The sequence below is a fragment of the Osmia lignaria genome, chromosome 3, assembly GCF_051020975.1.
Source record: "Osmia lignaria lignaria isolate PbOS001 chromosome 3, iyOsmLign1, whole genome shotgun sequence".
Taxonomy (NCBI): domain Eukaryota; kingdom Metazoa; phylum Arthropoda; class Insecta; order Hymenoptera; family Megachilidae; genus Osmia; species Osmia lignaria.
The window spans coordinates 6654718-6670065 of NC_135034.1; the positions used below are offsets into that span (position 1 = coordinate 6654718).

Genomic DNA, 15348 nt, shown 5'->3' on the forward strand with positions numbered 1-15348 from the left:
CAAACGCCAGTCCAAATCTTGGAATACCTCTGACGTTTGAAAAATCCTAAAAAAACATAAGAAACCAACTAATTGAATTTATCGTTGTTTTCAGATGCAGTCGATTCTCCACTTCCATGCTTGAAAAACGACCGCTTTCTTCAGCATCCACCTACACAGGTGATTCCTTATAATTTTTTTTTTTCTTCTTTCCTTATTTCTGAATGACGAGGTTCTTTCATAATTTTCCCTTTACTAGGTATTACACGAGTGTCACGCGTTGAGGCTAACTTATGTGATACTTGACACACTGGTAGCAGGCGATAACGAGCCACCTGGAACGAGACTAACGAGCATCTCACATTTCATACGATGTATTCTGACATAATACGCGATGCCATCGTGTCAAATGAGTCACTACACCTTGTCGATATTGTCCGCATCACCGGAAGACTCTTCTTCACGCGAAAAAATCAGCCTCCAATTATTACAGACTGATTAGATCTCGATGATCCGTATCTGATATGGAGAATCACTGTAACCGTAGTGGATTATCATTTTCTTCATCGTATATCCAAGGGTAGACTGGCCATTGGGAATTTAGAACAATTCCTGGATAGATTGGTAGAAAAGGGGTTTAATTAAACTTATTCATTACAAGAGGGCTAATCATCTTCTGGTACAAATTTCAGTCCCAATCCATCCCTAGGTATTGTTTAAATAATTAAAATGCCAGGTTCGTATAATGAAGTTTACCAGAAATATCTTGTTTATCGTAAATCCTAGTCACAGATGCACTGCAGAATAATGCATTAAATTCTATTTCTTTTTTTCTTTGTCTGTTCAGATATATTTGGTTACGTCAAGAAGATACTTTATTATTGTACCGGTATATAGACACGGTACTCCTTGTCACATCGACTTGTGCTTGTTGGAGCATGTATTTCAATCCCGTTTCACACAACGTTTTCTCATGCTAATTTCAACGGGAGCTAGTTTTCATCTCGCACAATGCTCACGTACGACGTCTAAATCAGTTGTTTGCGATCCACCGTGCGAAACATCCCTCTCTTCCACTTTACACGTCTGATCGTTAACAATAACTTCTGTACACGTCTGATGATATGGGTTGAATAAGTAAACGGTATGACAACAATGACTCTTGCCCATTGAAAATGAAATAATTTTACCAGAAGTAACCAGACAAGATAACGAACAGAATTGTTAATTAGATCGTCCATGAACTTTGATTTTTTCTTCTTTGGAATCTTCCTATTTGCTGTCAGCTGATGGATCGAAAAAAAGAATGCTGCAACCAAAGCTGAACGATGCATAAAGATGAATGAAGAAACTGAAGAAAGATTGAAAGGAGAGTAGAATATCGACTGGAAGAGGTGCAAAGGAAGTAAGCACCGTTTATGTAAACAGCAACTGGAAACTTTAAAATATTTGGTCATGAATTACCAAAAGTTGGAGAGGTAAGGTATCACCGAGGAAGAGTTGGAGAACAAACAAGTAGAAAAGGTAAACCATAACAAGGAACTGAAATAAGAGGGTAAAGAAAGTTGTTTAAAGTACAAAGAAATGAAATAACACAAGATCAACTTAAACAGGTGGACCAAGTTAATTTCATTTTATAAAATTTTAATATCTAATCGATGCTTTTTTTATTTATTTCAGATAAATCTGAGTCATTTTAATCCGACGAAGCTCCGAAGAGATATCCGCGATACGATTTTCTTCAGTTCCATATCGATGTTTACCAGCGTCGTTTCACGGCTCCGTTGTGTTTCTTTAATTTTATTATTAAGTTTCACAGCACGGCCGAGCACATTGCACATGCAAAATTAAAATAGACACATCGCGCCTCTGTTACCCACGGCCTTCGTTGCATATTTGCTTACAAGGTGCGTCTTAAAAGCATTGTAAACACCGAGTAGCCTATCTACTCGGTGATTGCGTATCTCATTTACCTCGTGTTAAAGATCGAAAAACCGTGCCCTCTTCAACAAACGATTTTTACCTCCCTTGTAATCGTATCTGGAACGCTGGTTGAATTAATAACACAGCTCGATCCAACAATAAACCTTATGGATCGAACGAATCCCATCGACCTAATTCGCGGACGGACAAAAAATTTATTTATTAAGCGAACGAACAAAAATGCTTCTCCATTATTAGGGACTTAGCGTTGCACGAATAATATTTTATATATAAAATTATACCATTGAAATTCTTTGATTCTCTTTCTAAGACAAATGCAAACGGATTTACAAAATGAATGAAGCAACCGTTCATTGTTGTTTGTATATTAATCGAGTTATATTTAGCCACGTCGATGTTTTGAAAAATGCAAAGAAGCACGCGAGATGATACCAGGCGACGATATTAAAATTAATGTAACTATCGTTCACGCTGTGGTAACTCGTTTGCAAATTAATGCGACAAAGACAATGCGAGTCGGAAAATTCTGATCGTTCGATTATTATCTTCTCCGGGCGAAAAGAAAAATTACCTAATTAACGCTTCTCCGTGACGAGATAATAACATCGTACCAGCAAATACTTCCTCGATCCAATGCCGTGAGCCTCTTCGTCTTTTCTTCTCGAGTTTCCTAGAGTCACGAGGTTTATTGCACTTTACGTTACGAATGTAACGCTTATTTAAGACGATAGAAGACGAATTAAATCACTTTTCTTGCCACCGGTTTTATCTGCTTTATGGGATTTACATTGCTACTCGTCAAAGTTCATAGACGCTTACCCGACGCCGCGAAATGATAGTTACGAACATTTCCATCTGCCATAAACGCGTTCGCAGTTTAACGATAAGAAATATACGCGATAATTGAAGACTCTCAAAAGAGAATGAAACGTGTACCGATAAACGTAACGGCAGCATCGGACTGTAAAAAATGGTCAGAATTTTCTAAGTTATTACAATTTTTTTAATTTGCATGTAACGCGATTATTTCGTGACGGTCTGACTTGATTTCTCGGTCACGATTTTTTTTTATGTGGGTCTCGTGATAAAATAAAGTAAACGGAGAGGGTGTCCGAGACCTCTGGTGCGCATAAACATCGGAAAATATTAATGCGACGATAAGTCTCTAAATTCGATGGAAGTTAATAACGTAACGAATGTCATCGGTGACCTACGATAATTATTAGCGGTTGTTTGTCTTTGGAAAAAAAGTCACGTAAAAAGGGAGAAGATCAATTTATGTCGTATTTAATGTTGTCTTTAGTGAAAAAATTTTGAACGCCAAGGGTAGCTTCCTCTTGATCGATACTAATTATCAATATTTCTGTTAGGAGTGACCTGAATGCCCGCACGTTCCAGGTGTTCTATCAAATTAATAATGACGCAGAAGTAGGCGGCTAAAAATAACGAACCGTCGAAAATAAATCTCGTAATCCATCATATTTTTGACACATCTACTCTCACCGTTCGACCAATTTTTATCACCACGAGCGCTGTAAAAGAGCGAATACAGATAAACGTTAGGTGTAACATCACCTTGTTTCCTAGATATGTAATCTCATCGAAATTCGGTGAAATATGGCTCTCGATAAGAAATTCGCAAGGATATAGTCGTCTTATCGAAATCCTGTTTTTATTGAAAATACACAATCTCGAAATTCTTATCTACCTGTTTTGTCGAATCAACTTTACTATTCTTGGTATCATTTATTATAATTACTTGAAAAAAAAAAAAAAACCAACAATTAATCATCGACAACAGATGGGTGATTTATTTAAAATTTAACAAAAATTTGATCATACGATTAATTGTATTTCAACCTCGACAACTATTATCGTAATCCTTACACCGTTAAACGATCGCTTCTTCATCGTAATCAAAGAAACGCATCTTTTCTGTATCATTACCACCTCGTACGGCTATTATTAAACTTTCAGATAATAATATCGTAAACAGGAACCGGCTAATCGAAGAACGAAGAGGAGAAGGTCTGATTGCAATCGCCAGTTGTTATTAATATAACGATTGTTTGTATTAAAACATGACATAATCATCAGGCAGTCATGCACAACAACCGTTCCTTCGTTCTTTCATTGGACTGTGCAGATAGATTTTGTATTTGTATAAATATAGCAAAATAGAGCTGAGTATCAGTATTCAACTGACGGAAGCAATGATTCTTCGAATTTTATTTTTGGAGGAAATGGCTACGTTATATACCGTTATGCAATATCATTTTATCTATATAATGTTGGAAGACATTTTTATCTAAATTAATTAGACGCCTGTTGGGTTTAAAAATATCATCGGTTTTGGTACGTCTTTTGATGTAATAGTACGTTCTCGGTAATCTATCATCAGGGGCAGCCCTGAGCTTAGGCAGACTAGGCGGCCACCTAGGGCCCTCCAAGGTCCAAGGCCCCCATAAGACGATTTTGCATCTACGAATGCAAGAAGAGTAATGTTTACTTAAATATTAATCAATTTAAATGCAATCTCTATTAGTTATACAAGCTTTAATGTTAATTTTATAAATTTTATTTGAGGTACCTTTTTTTATGTCGTATATGTAAAGGGGACCTTTTTCGGAGCTCCCCTCGAACCCCCGAAATCTCAGGATCTATCGTTCAACTGTTTCGATTTAACACGTTAGTTGCGGTTATTTACTGATATTATTTTGATTTATTTCATTCATCTATCAGATGTCTAAAATTTTTAATTCGCAGCTAACACGGTAAGCTCGAATGATACGTTGTAACGAGATTACAACGCGCGCGATCTTTATATACATAGACGTACCTGTCCGACGTATCTGCCGATGATCTCGAGCTTTCAAGATAGATAATTATCAAGGCACGAACTGAGGTCATTAGGCTGTACGTGTTATACTAAACGTGCTTTCTATTTTTAACTTCATCTAACGCTCCCGCGATAAGCCGCTTCCACGGAAGTGTGTAGACAGTTGATAACGATTCAGATTCATTGTCTGTACTGTTGACGCATTTCTTCTTTTTTAATGACCGTAACGCGGTCGATTTAATCATTGATCGTGCAGAGAAATCTTTGATGTCAATGTGCAGTACCGAGTATCGGGTATAGTAGATTTCCTTTGAGAAAATGTCGATGTCTTATGCTCCATGGAGAGAAGGCCCCATTTTTAGTTAATATCTACTTTATAGATGTTTAATAGATTCACGTTCTTTAAGGGACAAAGGACTGTTTTATTACAATATAAAATAACTTAAATAAATTATATTTAACAAAATTACTATTCATATTCCTAGATATGAAATTGGTATATATTTAAGAATACGTGGAAAATATATCAGGTTCAATATAATACATTTTGATAAAAGAGAACAAAATTCTGTTTCTTTTTCTACTATTTCTCGGAAATATTCTCTATTTCATTTATTCTTCTAAATTTTGTGATGTCGGCTGTAAAAAAGAAATTGTTCGAATTAGAATGTAATTTTTAAATTAACAGAGTTTTTAATACTTACAAAAATGTATACATGACTCGGTATCGACCTCTCCACTACTTCCGACAGTCGTACCTTATTTAATTTATATTCTTCGTCTGTAGATAAAACAGAGAGATAATTAAATACCGTAGTATGATTATTAGATATGTATTGACGGATAAAATTATTACCAGCAGGAATTGCTAAAGATAGCGTTGGAAGTTGCACAAAACCTGCCACGAGTGGTCGTAAGATCCACTCAACTTTTCTTTCATTTTGCGGAAGTATATAAATATCAATCTAAAAAAATCAAATATTATAAGGTAATGATTAAATTATGAATTTTTATATTTTCTGTAATTTAATTACCTGCTTTTGCCCAGCGAACATAAACGCAGCACTAGCTTCCATAGTCAATCGTAACGTAATCATACAATCAGAATGATTTTTTATGAAGTACGATACAAGTAATGGCGTGCGAACCCAACCATGGGCTGGTAACTTAGCTTCCACGCCAATCACCGCATCTTCGACCCACAAAGGAGCTAAAGTAACACTGCTACTTGTTTCTAACGCGTTTTCATCATTTGCACTAAAATGATATACATTAATATTAAAACATTAAATCATTTTATAACATCACAAAAATCTTTACCGTTTCCATTTAATAGTGTACACTCCGGTACTTGCAGGTTGCTCGCCACCTACTTTTGGTACCAAACAATACGAATCTGTGGCGGTTTCATCTTTAGAAAGAGTAATACCAGCTAAAATAGAAACTGATTGATCTGCATTTCCCTTTTCTATAGAGTCTCCCTAGGTAAGAATTACACTTACATTATTATTATATAAAATAAAAATCTAATAGAAAAGAGAAATATTATTTACCAATTCTACAGATGTACTTATAATGTCTATAGGCCATGGAGAAACACAAGAAATGTGAGGCATTATTATAAACGGTTCATCAATGAAACCCTTTGCTAATGGTTCAAAAAGCATGGTATAAAATAGTGTTGATACTTCAAATGGTTTTGTAACTGACAATGAATAAGTTAATTCTTTAGATCCTTTTATATTTTCAGATCTTGAATATTTCACCTAGAATTATAAAATCATACGTATCATCTTATTTATCAATAATTAAAATGATAAAATGTACCTTCACGTGAATGTTTCGATCGCTAACTTTATGAGCTCGGAAGTAGACGATCTGATGAGTATTGGAATTGCTCCCTAAATTATCGATCGGTACAGATATTACAGATTGCTTGTTCTGCATTGTTAAACTTAATTCCGCTAAAATATAATGAAATTTAAATTAAAAAATTCAATATATAATTTGATAACGTTAGATATTTTATTGGAACGTATATACTTGACTGTTCATTTGTTCCATCAGACACAAGTGATACGGTTAAGAGTGCTGATAATATGCTTTCATTAGCAGTAATAGTTATTTTAATGGGAAGCCATTCCCCTACGAGTGCTGGGTTGTTAGATTCTGCACTTATACTGAGACTAGATTCTTCCTGTTTTATCTCCGCACTAACTAGTGGTTGTATCGTTTCAAATTCTCCTCTACTGTTATAAACATAAAGTGCATTAGTTTTTTGGCGAGTTATTTCTGAGTATCTGTATCTTTTTAAACGTACCGAAGTTGTTGTATTTCAGGGCACAATAGACTCAAACAATTTGTTTCCCTTCCCATCGCAGCAAATCTCAAAATAATGCAACACGTATCATTGCCCATGTGTAATGAGATCGTGGTGATGCGTATTTCACTACTATCGTTTTGTTGAGGTGCTTGAAATTGGTGTAAAAATTTCTTCATTTCTTTCCCATGAAAAACGAGATTGCTCTGCTCGGCATCAGTAACAGCGAACTCGGAATTATACCCTGGACTACTAATTGTTATTGTTATTTTAGAAAATTCAACACTACCGCTGTAGGAGTTTCTGAAAATTAAAACCTTCTTAACAACTCTTCTTTCTATGTATGTACAAATCATTAAGTAAAATTACCTGATAATAACTTCTGTATCAATTGTGGAATTAACGGCATATTTTGGCTGTAAAAACCTTGCTTTGACTTCTATAAATGAACTCATGTTATTGTCATCGATTGTAAAAACAAGTGGTTCTGGCCGATTAAGTTCCATTACCCATTTTTCTAATGCAGTATGTCTCATATCGTCAGGTAAATCAGGTTCCGGATTTGGAGGTTTTTTCTATTATTTTAGATTAGCATTTTATTTCATGAATCATTAGCTAGTAGGTATTAGGAATTTACTTACGTGAAGGATATTAATAATGTTATTATAAACCGCAATTTTGTAATCTTCTGAAAATGCAGCAGTAGGTCCCAAAGCTTCAAATGCTAATGTGATGTAGTCCTGAATGCTTGTCGATAGATACGCTGCTCGCAGGGCATTCTTTAAGATATTTGTGATTAAGAGGGGCCACCGTTCACCGTGATATTCCCACAACATGTGCATCAATAATCTGGCCAATCAAATTTTATGATTTTGATGTTAAGTTATGAAATAAGTCTAGAGGAAATAATGTTAGGGTCAATGATTTGACTAAAGAATAATAAAAATTCTTTTGATAGCTTTAACAAATTTTTCATGAGTATAGTAGCATTTAAATTTCGACTTACGTCAAAACTTTTCCATAATCCTTACAATTATAATACTCTTCAGCCATCTGTACAACTGAAACATAATTATCGCATATAATAAAATATCGCACGTAAATAAAATATTTTTGTAATAAATAAACAGACGTATGGTACCTAATACTCTCCTCATTCTTGGGCATCTGTACAGTTTGAACTGTGAAATTGCATTTCCTAGCAAGCCAATAATGATTTGCTACAAATAAATTAATTATTTTCATATAATCAAGTACTGCAAATAACAGAAGTAGTACAACAAGTGCTTCTTACGGAGTGATCGACCGTATGTTTCTCCTTGTATTGCAAAGCTTGTATAGCAATTGCTTCTTTCGCGAGATCTGGAAGTTCAGCATTTAATTTTCCGGGACGCCATGGTCTTTGTCCGTAAAATTCAAGTTTCTCCTCTCCGGCTAATGGATCCGGTTCGGGATAACTATTAACATTCTAAAACGATTATAATATATTGCTATTTTTAAAAGTTTCATTACATACTTTTGTCTATTACAGATACTAATTCTTATACCTGACAAAGTTCTTTACAACTTGCTTGTCTTAAGCTTGCATGATGAGCTGCCGACTGGAAATAATATCCAGGATGTTGCGTTTGAACAGCAGGAAGTCCTTGTCGTATAGCATCATCAAATAATTCTGCAAATGTGGAAAATTGATTGCACATCCAAGCATGATGTTCAAACATAAGTTTCTTTGGACCTGTCCACAACTTGAAGCTGCATTATCAATTTTATATTATTATTATTATGGTTCTTATTACAGATCCTTTATTCTAGTTATTATTGCTGACCTGTCAGTATGATGTCTAAAATGTGATACAGCCTCTTTAGGAGCATTTAAACTGAACATTATTTTACATATCTTATAATTTATGAAAGAAGCAACAACTTTAATTTCCATTGCATTTGTATCTGTTATTTGTATTTCCAACAAATTATTAAATGCTTGCTTATAGTGTCTACAAAATAATTGCATATCTCTTAATTAAAAGCACAATAATTATTGATATTGTTAAACTTACTTTAAAGCTAAATTTTGATCCTGTTTCAGTTCATTAAAAAATGCCATTTTAAATTGATGGCGTACAGACAAATGTTTGTGTGCACTTTTATGTGTTGTTTTATTAAGCTGATCTTTATGTCCTTTAACAATACGGTATTCATGATGATAAAAACTCTGTGCCAGATCATACAATGCACTTTCCAGTCTATAAATATATGCATAATATATACATAATAAAACACAGAATTAAATAACATCCACACATAATTAATTTATCAATTACCTAGATATGTATCCTAACAAATGATCTCCATGTGGTAAAACATATAATAATTTTGGAGAGAGTTCACATGCTCCACAAACTGCTGTAGCACGTTCAGGTGCAATAGTATCTTCAGAACCTGGTAGAGGTTGTGTACAATGTTGTATGAGTACCACAGCTATTTTTGTACTTCTCCCATCCAAAGCATTTCTAAAATAATAAGCAAGTAAAATAGTAATAATTTACAATAATAATATTATACATTTTTAGATATAATTTGTACCTAAATGATTGGACCTTAGAAGCACATTCCATTTTCTTTTCATTCCACTGTGGGTCATTCCAATCCAAATCATAAAACACAACAACAACTGCTGGAACTTCGTTAAGATATTTATTCATCCAATTACGTTTCAATATTCCTTTAGGTATGTACCATTCATAAGAATTACGCTGGAATACATGAGTCAATATTAAAAAATATTTAGCCAGTATTATTAAGTTCTTAATATATTACATTTACACATGATATAATATACCTTGGGTTTTACTGTAGGAAATTCATGTGTAGGACTAAGCAATTTAAACTGTATGGCAGAACTTTCTAATCTTCTATTATTACTAAATGTATCCCAAATTGAACGATGTACAGGATTTGCAATATCTAAGCCAGTTAAGCCAATAAAAGCTAATGGCTTAGTTGTTAGTTCTAGTGGTAATTCAAACATAATTAAGGACTAACTGTAAAAAAATGAAAGTAGAATAACTTTATTAATGACTGTGAACATTGCATATAAAATACAGGTACTTCTATTATTACTTTGAAACTCCTTTCAGTGTTCATTTACATTTGTTTAAACGCACCTAATTACCTACTCAATGAACTACATTGAAAACAAAATTATCAAATGAAAATTTAATATACAAAAAAACTTTGTATTAGTCAATTATATCTTGTAATTTGACAGATCAGGTTATGTATTTTATTTTATCACTGGTATTACTGTTCATACATATAGCTGCATCAATCTGCATGTGCGCAACCATTGCTCTCTCGTTGAAATAATATTTTATTGTTTGCTGCTAGATGGTGTTAGCGGTACTATTTTCAAATATAACATTAAAAAAAGATAAAAAATAGATTTGCTAAGTATTTTCAAGGTGTTAAATAAATTACTTTACAACAACATATGACATATATATCCGTTTCTAATAAAACAGCAAGATTGTTGCCACATAAAACGTTTTATACTTTGTAGGAAGTTATACAAGAACCATATATGGATATGAGAGGCACATCATGTTTATTTATTTAAAATTTTAATACACAGTATTATTGTAAATGAATTTTTCGATGCTTGCAATTAAATCTTGTATATTTTACTTCTTAAATTATAATTAAAATAATTTGTACAGCAATCTTATATATAGTGAATATGATTGAATTCAGTTGCTCAGCTGATCAACGCTGCGCAACCGCAGTTATGTTGCTGGTTAGGCTTAAAAGAACAAGTTTGCAGTTTTAAATGACGCATAAACTTATATGTGCATGTGGATAAAAAAAAGAAGTGGCTTTTAAGAGCCAAACTATAAAATTAAATTGCAGCAAAACACATTGTAATTATTGTAAAAATAGCGATCGACGAAATTGGTGAAAAAAAAATTTTATCGTATTACGCCATGTTCGCCGATGTGGAAAAAGTATACCAGATGTATTACAGAATTTATGCAAAATGTCTGTATTGAAAATTTGTAATTTACATCGAAACAATGCTCACGTGTTTATTAAAAACAGTACGACGTTTATTTTAACGTACAAACCTCAATAGGACGAGTAAATTGATTGCATATATGTTGTATGATATGTACGAATGTTATACATGTTTTTTTTTAAACAATCTTTCTTGAATGTCGTCCTAAAATCCTGACGACGAACATTTCACGTATTATTAACTACCTTTTTTAGAAACGGACGATACATTTAATCGTCAATTAATTGGCAAAGATGTACACATTCAAACCATTTGTGTTCATGAAACATGAAGCACAGAGCGTGGAACGTCCGAAAGCTAGAAGTGGACATAGAATAGTCTGTAATCATAAGAATTTGTATTCTTACGGTGGTTTTAATCCATGTATCACCGACAATGATCCAGACATGAGAAATGATGAAATATGGAGTGCTAGTAAACCACTTTTCAAGGAAGTTTGGAAGTTTAATCTTGTTACACAACAATGGAAGCGTTTACCGGGTCAAGATAATATGCCTAATGAATTGGCATCTAACGCAGTGATATTGAGGGGAAACGCCCTGATGGTTTACGGCGGAACCGGTGTACCATTCGGACAAAGTTGTAGTAATCATCTATACGTGTGTAACGTTGATGATGGCAAAATGTATACTGTACCAGCGAAAGGAGAATTGCCTGAACCTCAGTATGGACAAGCTTTAATATGCCATGGATCATATTTATACACTGTCGGTGGGACTACCGGATACGAATATACTTGTGATATTCATAGATTTGACCTTAGAACTGGTGTTTGGGAACCTGTTTATATATGTTCTGGGAGAGATCAAAGTGAACCAACAGGAAGATATAGGCATGAATTAGCATTTGATGGAAAACTTATTTATGTTTTGGGTGGAGGAACAGCTGCAGAAGCATTTGGTTTCTCTGTAGGTGATAGAGGATATATCCTAATGTTTCTTGTTGAGTTCAAAATTAAATTAAAAATCTTGAACATGTATTTGCTAATTACATTTGTTTTCAGGAGATTCCTGCTTTTAACTTAGCAACAAATAAATGGATAGTATTAAATACATATGGAGACAGTGACGATAATACAGTACCAGAACCTAGACGTTGTCACGGTTCTGTTCAGTATACAGATGAAAAGACAGGAGTTACCTCAGTAGTAATATCTGGAGGATACAATGGTGATCATGTCTTTTCTGATGTTTGGAGACTAGACTTGAGTCTCCTACAATGGACGTGTTTAAGAAAATGTATACTTCCGTGCCCTGTATATTTTCATTCTGCAGCTCTTACACCTGAAGGGAGGATGTATACATTTGGAGGAATAGTTAGAGAAAATAACGAGGTTGTTATTGTTTTCTTATTTTCTCTATCTTCAATTTTATTAAGTCGTTTATTTGATGTTATTTGGAAGTATTTCATTACAGCTTGACAGGACAGATGCAGTTCATTCTGTTTGGTTAACTATCCCGAAATTATCGGAAATGTGTTGGCAAGCAGTCATTTATTACAATCCAGACATAAGGCATAAGACACGTGATGAATTACTTTACATGGGAATACCATTAAAGTTTGTGCAAAGAATCGATTGGTATGATACATAATGTTTAAGAAACTTTTTTGATATTTATTATAATATGCAGTGCGTTACCACTCTAATCATTGTTACCAGTTATTTATTGCATGACTATTGTAATTGTTGAACATTATTGCCATAATTTATTTACGGTATTTTTATAAATATGGTAATTAGTATGTTGATCAATTAGTAACCAGATATTCGAATTCATTTAATTTTTATTTATTTGCATTTGTGCAATAATCTCTACACAGGAAGATCATTGATTATTTTTTATTTACTCATGATATATATTTGATTTAAACTAAAGAAATGAAATTTCATATTAGTAATCTGTCTTGAATCCTGAGATAACTGATACGCTATCTAATCTATGTTATGCATTACACAATGTTTATAACAACAATATTAATATACATTGCTCATATACCTTCTTACAGAACTCAAACTATTTTTTCTTTATATGCACATTAAGGTTTCTTATTCGGAAATTTTTGTTTGTACATATATAAATATAGGTAAAGAATAATAGGTCGATAATAATATAAAATAGTTAATTTTGATCGTGACGTTTGATGAATTTTATATATTGAAAAATCAAAAAGACATATAGTAATGTGATAAAAATGTAATTCTTTAGATATTCTTCTTTGGATATTGCGCAAAGTAATGTGTAGTTTTTCTTCCTTGAATATCACAGATTATTAGAGCTTGTTAACACGAAAAATACACTTTCAGCAACAAATTAACAGTACAAACGTACACAAACTTTGAACAGAATAATCTTGTATATTCAATTAATAACTTCTAATTTAGTTTGTAAAAAAAAAGTAAAAAAAAAAAGTTATTTTTAAATCTTATTTTTATATAAACATAATATAAACAGTTTTATTTAACAATTTCTATTCAAGAAAATTAACTAATAGAACGTGCTCCATTGCCGATGAAAGCCTTCTTAACAATGATATTATTGATAAGAGATATTGCTTAACCATCTATTTATTATGTACAACAGGTTGGATATTATTTTTTTAATAGACACAAACTGGTCTGTGGATATAAAGAACAAACTAAGCATGACGATGCTTTATGCAATTATTATGTTCGGTTGCATTCTAACGTGGTATCAATTCTGGTGTATGTTAATTGATTAATGTATATTCGAGCGACGTTTGGACGAAATTTGTGATTAACACTGTCGAATATTTGTCGTTTAAAAAAAAAAGAAAAAGAATAAAAAATTGACAAGATTTAGTTAACAGGATGAATCTGTCTTCTGTAAGGACTCTTTTGCTTCAAATAAATACAGATGAAAATCTACCGATATTGCTTCTTCTTCGGCACAAAAGAACAGAGTACGATAAAACGTTGCCTTTTTCTGCATTCGCAGCGATTCCGAAGCAGAACTTCATATCAAACGGACAACGTGTTTGCGTACGAATTTCGGAGTACAAAATAGCTTAAAAAAACGTACCTTATTAAGTACGCATTTCGCAGAATACGTGCAATTATGCACGGACGTTATTGAAAGATAACAGGGGGAACAAATGTGGTAGAGGAGAGAATAAATTACACGTGAATTGTGTGAAATGCAATGGAAGTTTTTGCCTTAAACTTAGATAAACGAAATTATAGTCACCTTTGTATGCAATACATTAGAGCGATACAACAATGGTTCGTATACTTAGTCTCATTCTATGAACGAACCTGTCGGCATACAAAGAGGCCAATGCAAATTACACTTAAGTAGACGCAAAAATAAAGAAAAGGTTGTTTCTCCTCTCATTGTTCAATTCTCGGTGTTACTTATCCGAATTTAAGATGGTACACCATAGGTGTGCGTTAAAGGAACAGGAAGGTAGACTGTAAATAGGAAATTGAATAAAACTAAACTGACACTCTTTATGCTACTTATTTCTCTTCACGCATCCCTCAACAATGCTACACGAAAACGCTTATCCGTCTTACATCGTTGAAACCATTTGTATATGCGAGAAAAAGTGATGTGGGAAAATTGTAAACGCTAACTACACACGATGGAAATGTATTTCACAAAAGTAGCAATGTAATAGAAATAATTAATGAGAATAATACTGCTATGGAAGCAATACTTTGAACACTGTGCGGCCACAAATTATAAATGGACTTATCAAATGGAAGGGTTTTCATACAGCTGTGCAAAGAGTTCATTGAAATCTAAATTGCCAAATTAACGAAGCAATTAAGATCTTATTTAATGGGCTGGATGTTAATTCCACTTGTTGCCTTTATCGTATTAAGAAGTACGGTGAAAGTATCTGATAAAATTGCATTGCGATTATATTCGCCCCCCTTTTTTTTTTTTTGATACGTGTACGACACGTTCATGATGACGACCACAAAATGTGTCAACGATATATGTAATTATACTAATTACAGTCAAACTGTAACGCGTACGTTTGCTTGATAGACTGAAAAGTTTTTGATATTTCACTGAACTCAATTAACACGAGGAAAAATGTAAAAAAAAATTTACAAACGCTCTCGTAATAAATCGAATGCGTAAGACTAAATATATATATATTTCTAAATACTACTAATTAGGTAGACTGATTAGAAATGTAAATCGGTGCTTGTATCTTTTGACT

The 15348-nt window shown here is 33.2% G+C and overlaps 2 protein-coding genes across 11 annotated transcripts; one reads left to right on the forward strand and one right to left on the reverse strand.

Moving 5' to 3' along the window:
- Positions 1 to 3710: 3710 nt before the first annotated feature.
- Positions 3711 to 10540, reverse strand: gry (trafficking protein particle complex subunit 11 gry). Of its 5 annotated transcripts, none has more exons than XM_076693134.1 (23): positions 10247 to 10540; positions 9922 to 10123; positions 9666 to 9835; positions 9404 to 9592; positions 9140 to 9325; positions 8909 to 9076; positions 8630 to 8834; positions 8377 to 8550; positions 8224 to 8302; positions 8089 to 8143; positions 7724 to 7931; positions 7452 to 7657; positions 7083 to 7385; positions 6806 to 7008; positions 6590 to 6726; positions 6316 to 6528; positions 6083 to 6243; positions 5797 to 6019; positions 5619 to 5727; positions 5467 to 5543; positions 4763 to 5401; positions 4514 to 4594; positions 3711 to 4404 (listed from the first exon to the last, which is right to left on the reverse strand). In XM_076693134.1, the coding sequence occupies exons 2-21, from the start codon at positions 10108 to 10110 to the stop codon at positions 5375 to 5377; spliced, it is 3282 nt and encodes a 1093-aa protein (XP_076549249.1). In that variant the 5' UTR covers positions 10111 to 10123; positions 10247 to 10540; the 3' UTR covers positions 3711 to 4404; positions 4514 to 4594; positions 4763 to 5374. The 5 variants fall into 5 exon arrangements, with proteins under 5 accessions (XP_076549249.1, XP_076549246.1, XP_076549248.1 ...); XM_076693131.1 differs by having other exon boundaries at positions 3712 to 4404; positions 6806 to 7011; positions 10247 to 10539; XM_076693133.1 differs by having other exon boundaries at positions 3712 to 4431; positions 6806 to 7011; positions 10247 to 10539.
- A 274-nt stretch (positions 10541 to 10814) lies between these two features.
- slim (scruin like at the midline) lies at positions 10815 to 15046 on the forward strand. Of its 6 annotated transcripts, none has more exons than XR_013064898.1 (5): positions 10815 to 12062; positions 12158 to 12487; positions 12570 to 12733; positions 13737 to 13999; positions 14112 to 14250. XR_013064898.1 is itself a non-coding variant. In XM_034326290.2 (5 exons), the coding sequence occupies exons 2-5, from the start codon at positions 11388 to 11390 to the stop codon at positions 14254 to 14256; spliced, it is 1314 nt and encodes a 437-aa protein (XP_034182181.1). In that variant the 5' UTR covers positions 10815 to 11247; positions 11349 to 11387; the 3' UTR covers positions 14257 to 15046. The 6 variants fall into 6 exon arrangements, 5 of the variants coding, with proteins under 5 accessions (XP_034182181.1, XP_034182184.1, XP_034182180.1 ...); XM_034326290.2 differs by lacking the exon at positions 13737 to 13999 and having other exon boundaries at positions 10815 to 11247; positions 11349 to 12062; positions 14112 to 15046; XM_034326293.2 differs by lacking the exon at positions 13737 to 13999 and having other exon boundaries at positions 10815 to 11176; positions 11349 to 12062; positions 14112 to 15046.
- The last annotated feature ends 302 nt before the right edge of the window (positions 15047 to 15348 follow it).

What these genes read in the sequence shown, in the direction of transcription:
- gry (XM_034326272.2), bottom strand. Translation starts at nt 10,110, where the DNA reads ATGTTTGAATTACCACTAGAACTAACAACTAAGCCATTAGCTTTTATT. An exon ending in CCTGAAATACAACAACTTCG is followed by an intron (nt 7,012 to 7,082) that starts GTACGTTTAAAA and finishes TGTTTATAACAG; the next exon opens with TAGAGGAGAATTTGAAACGA. An exon ending in CGAGTCATGTATACATTTTT is followed by an intron (nt 5,402 to 5,466) that starts GTAAGTATTAAA and finishes TCTTTTTTACAG; the next exon opens with CCGACATCACAAAATTTAGA.
- slim (XM_034326290.2), top strand. Translation starts at nt 11,388, where the DNA reads ATGTACACATTCAAACCATTTGTGTTCATGAAACATGAAGCACAGAGC. An exon ending in CAGAAGCATTTGGTTTCTCT is followed by an intron (nt 12,063 to 12,157) that starts GTAGGTGATAGA and finishes ATTTGTTTTCAG; the next exon opens with GAGATTCCTGCTTTTAACTT. An exon ending in TAGTTAGAGAAAATAACGAG is followed by an intron (nt 12,488 to 12,569) that starts GTTGTTATTGTT and finishes ATTTCATTACAG; the next exon opens with CTTGACAGGACAGATGCAGT.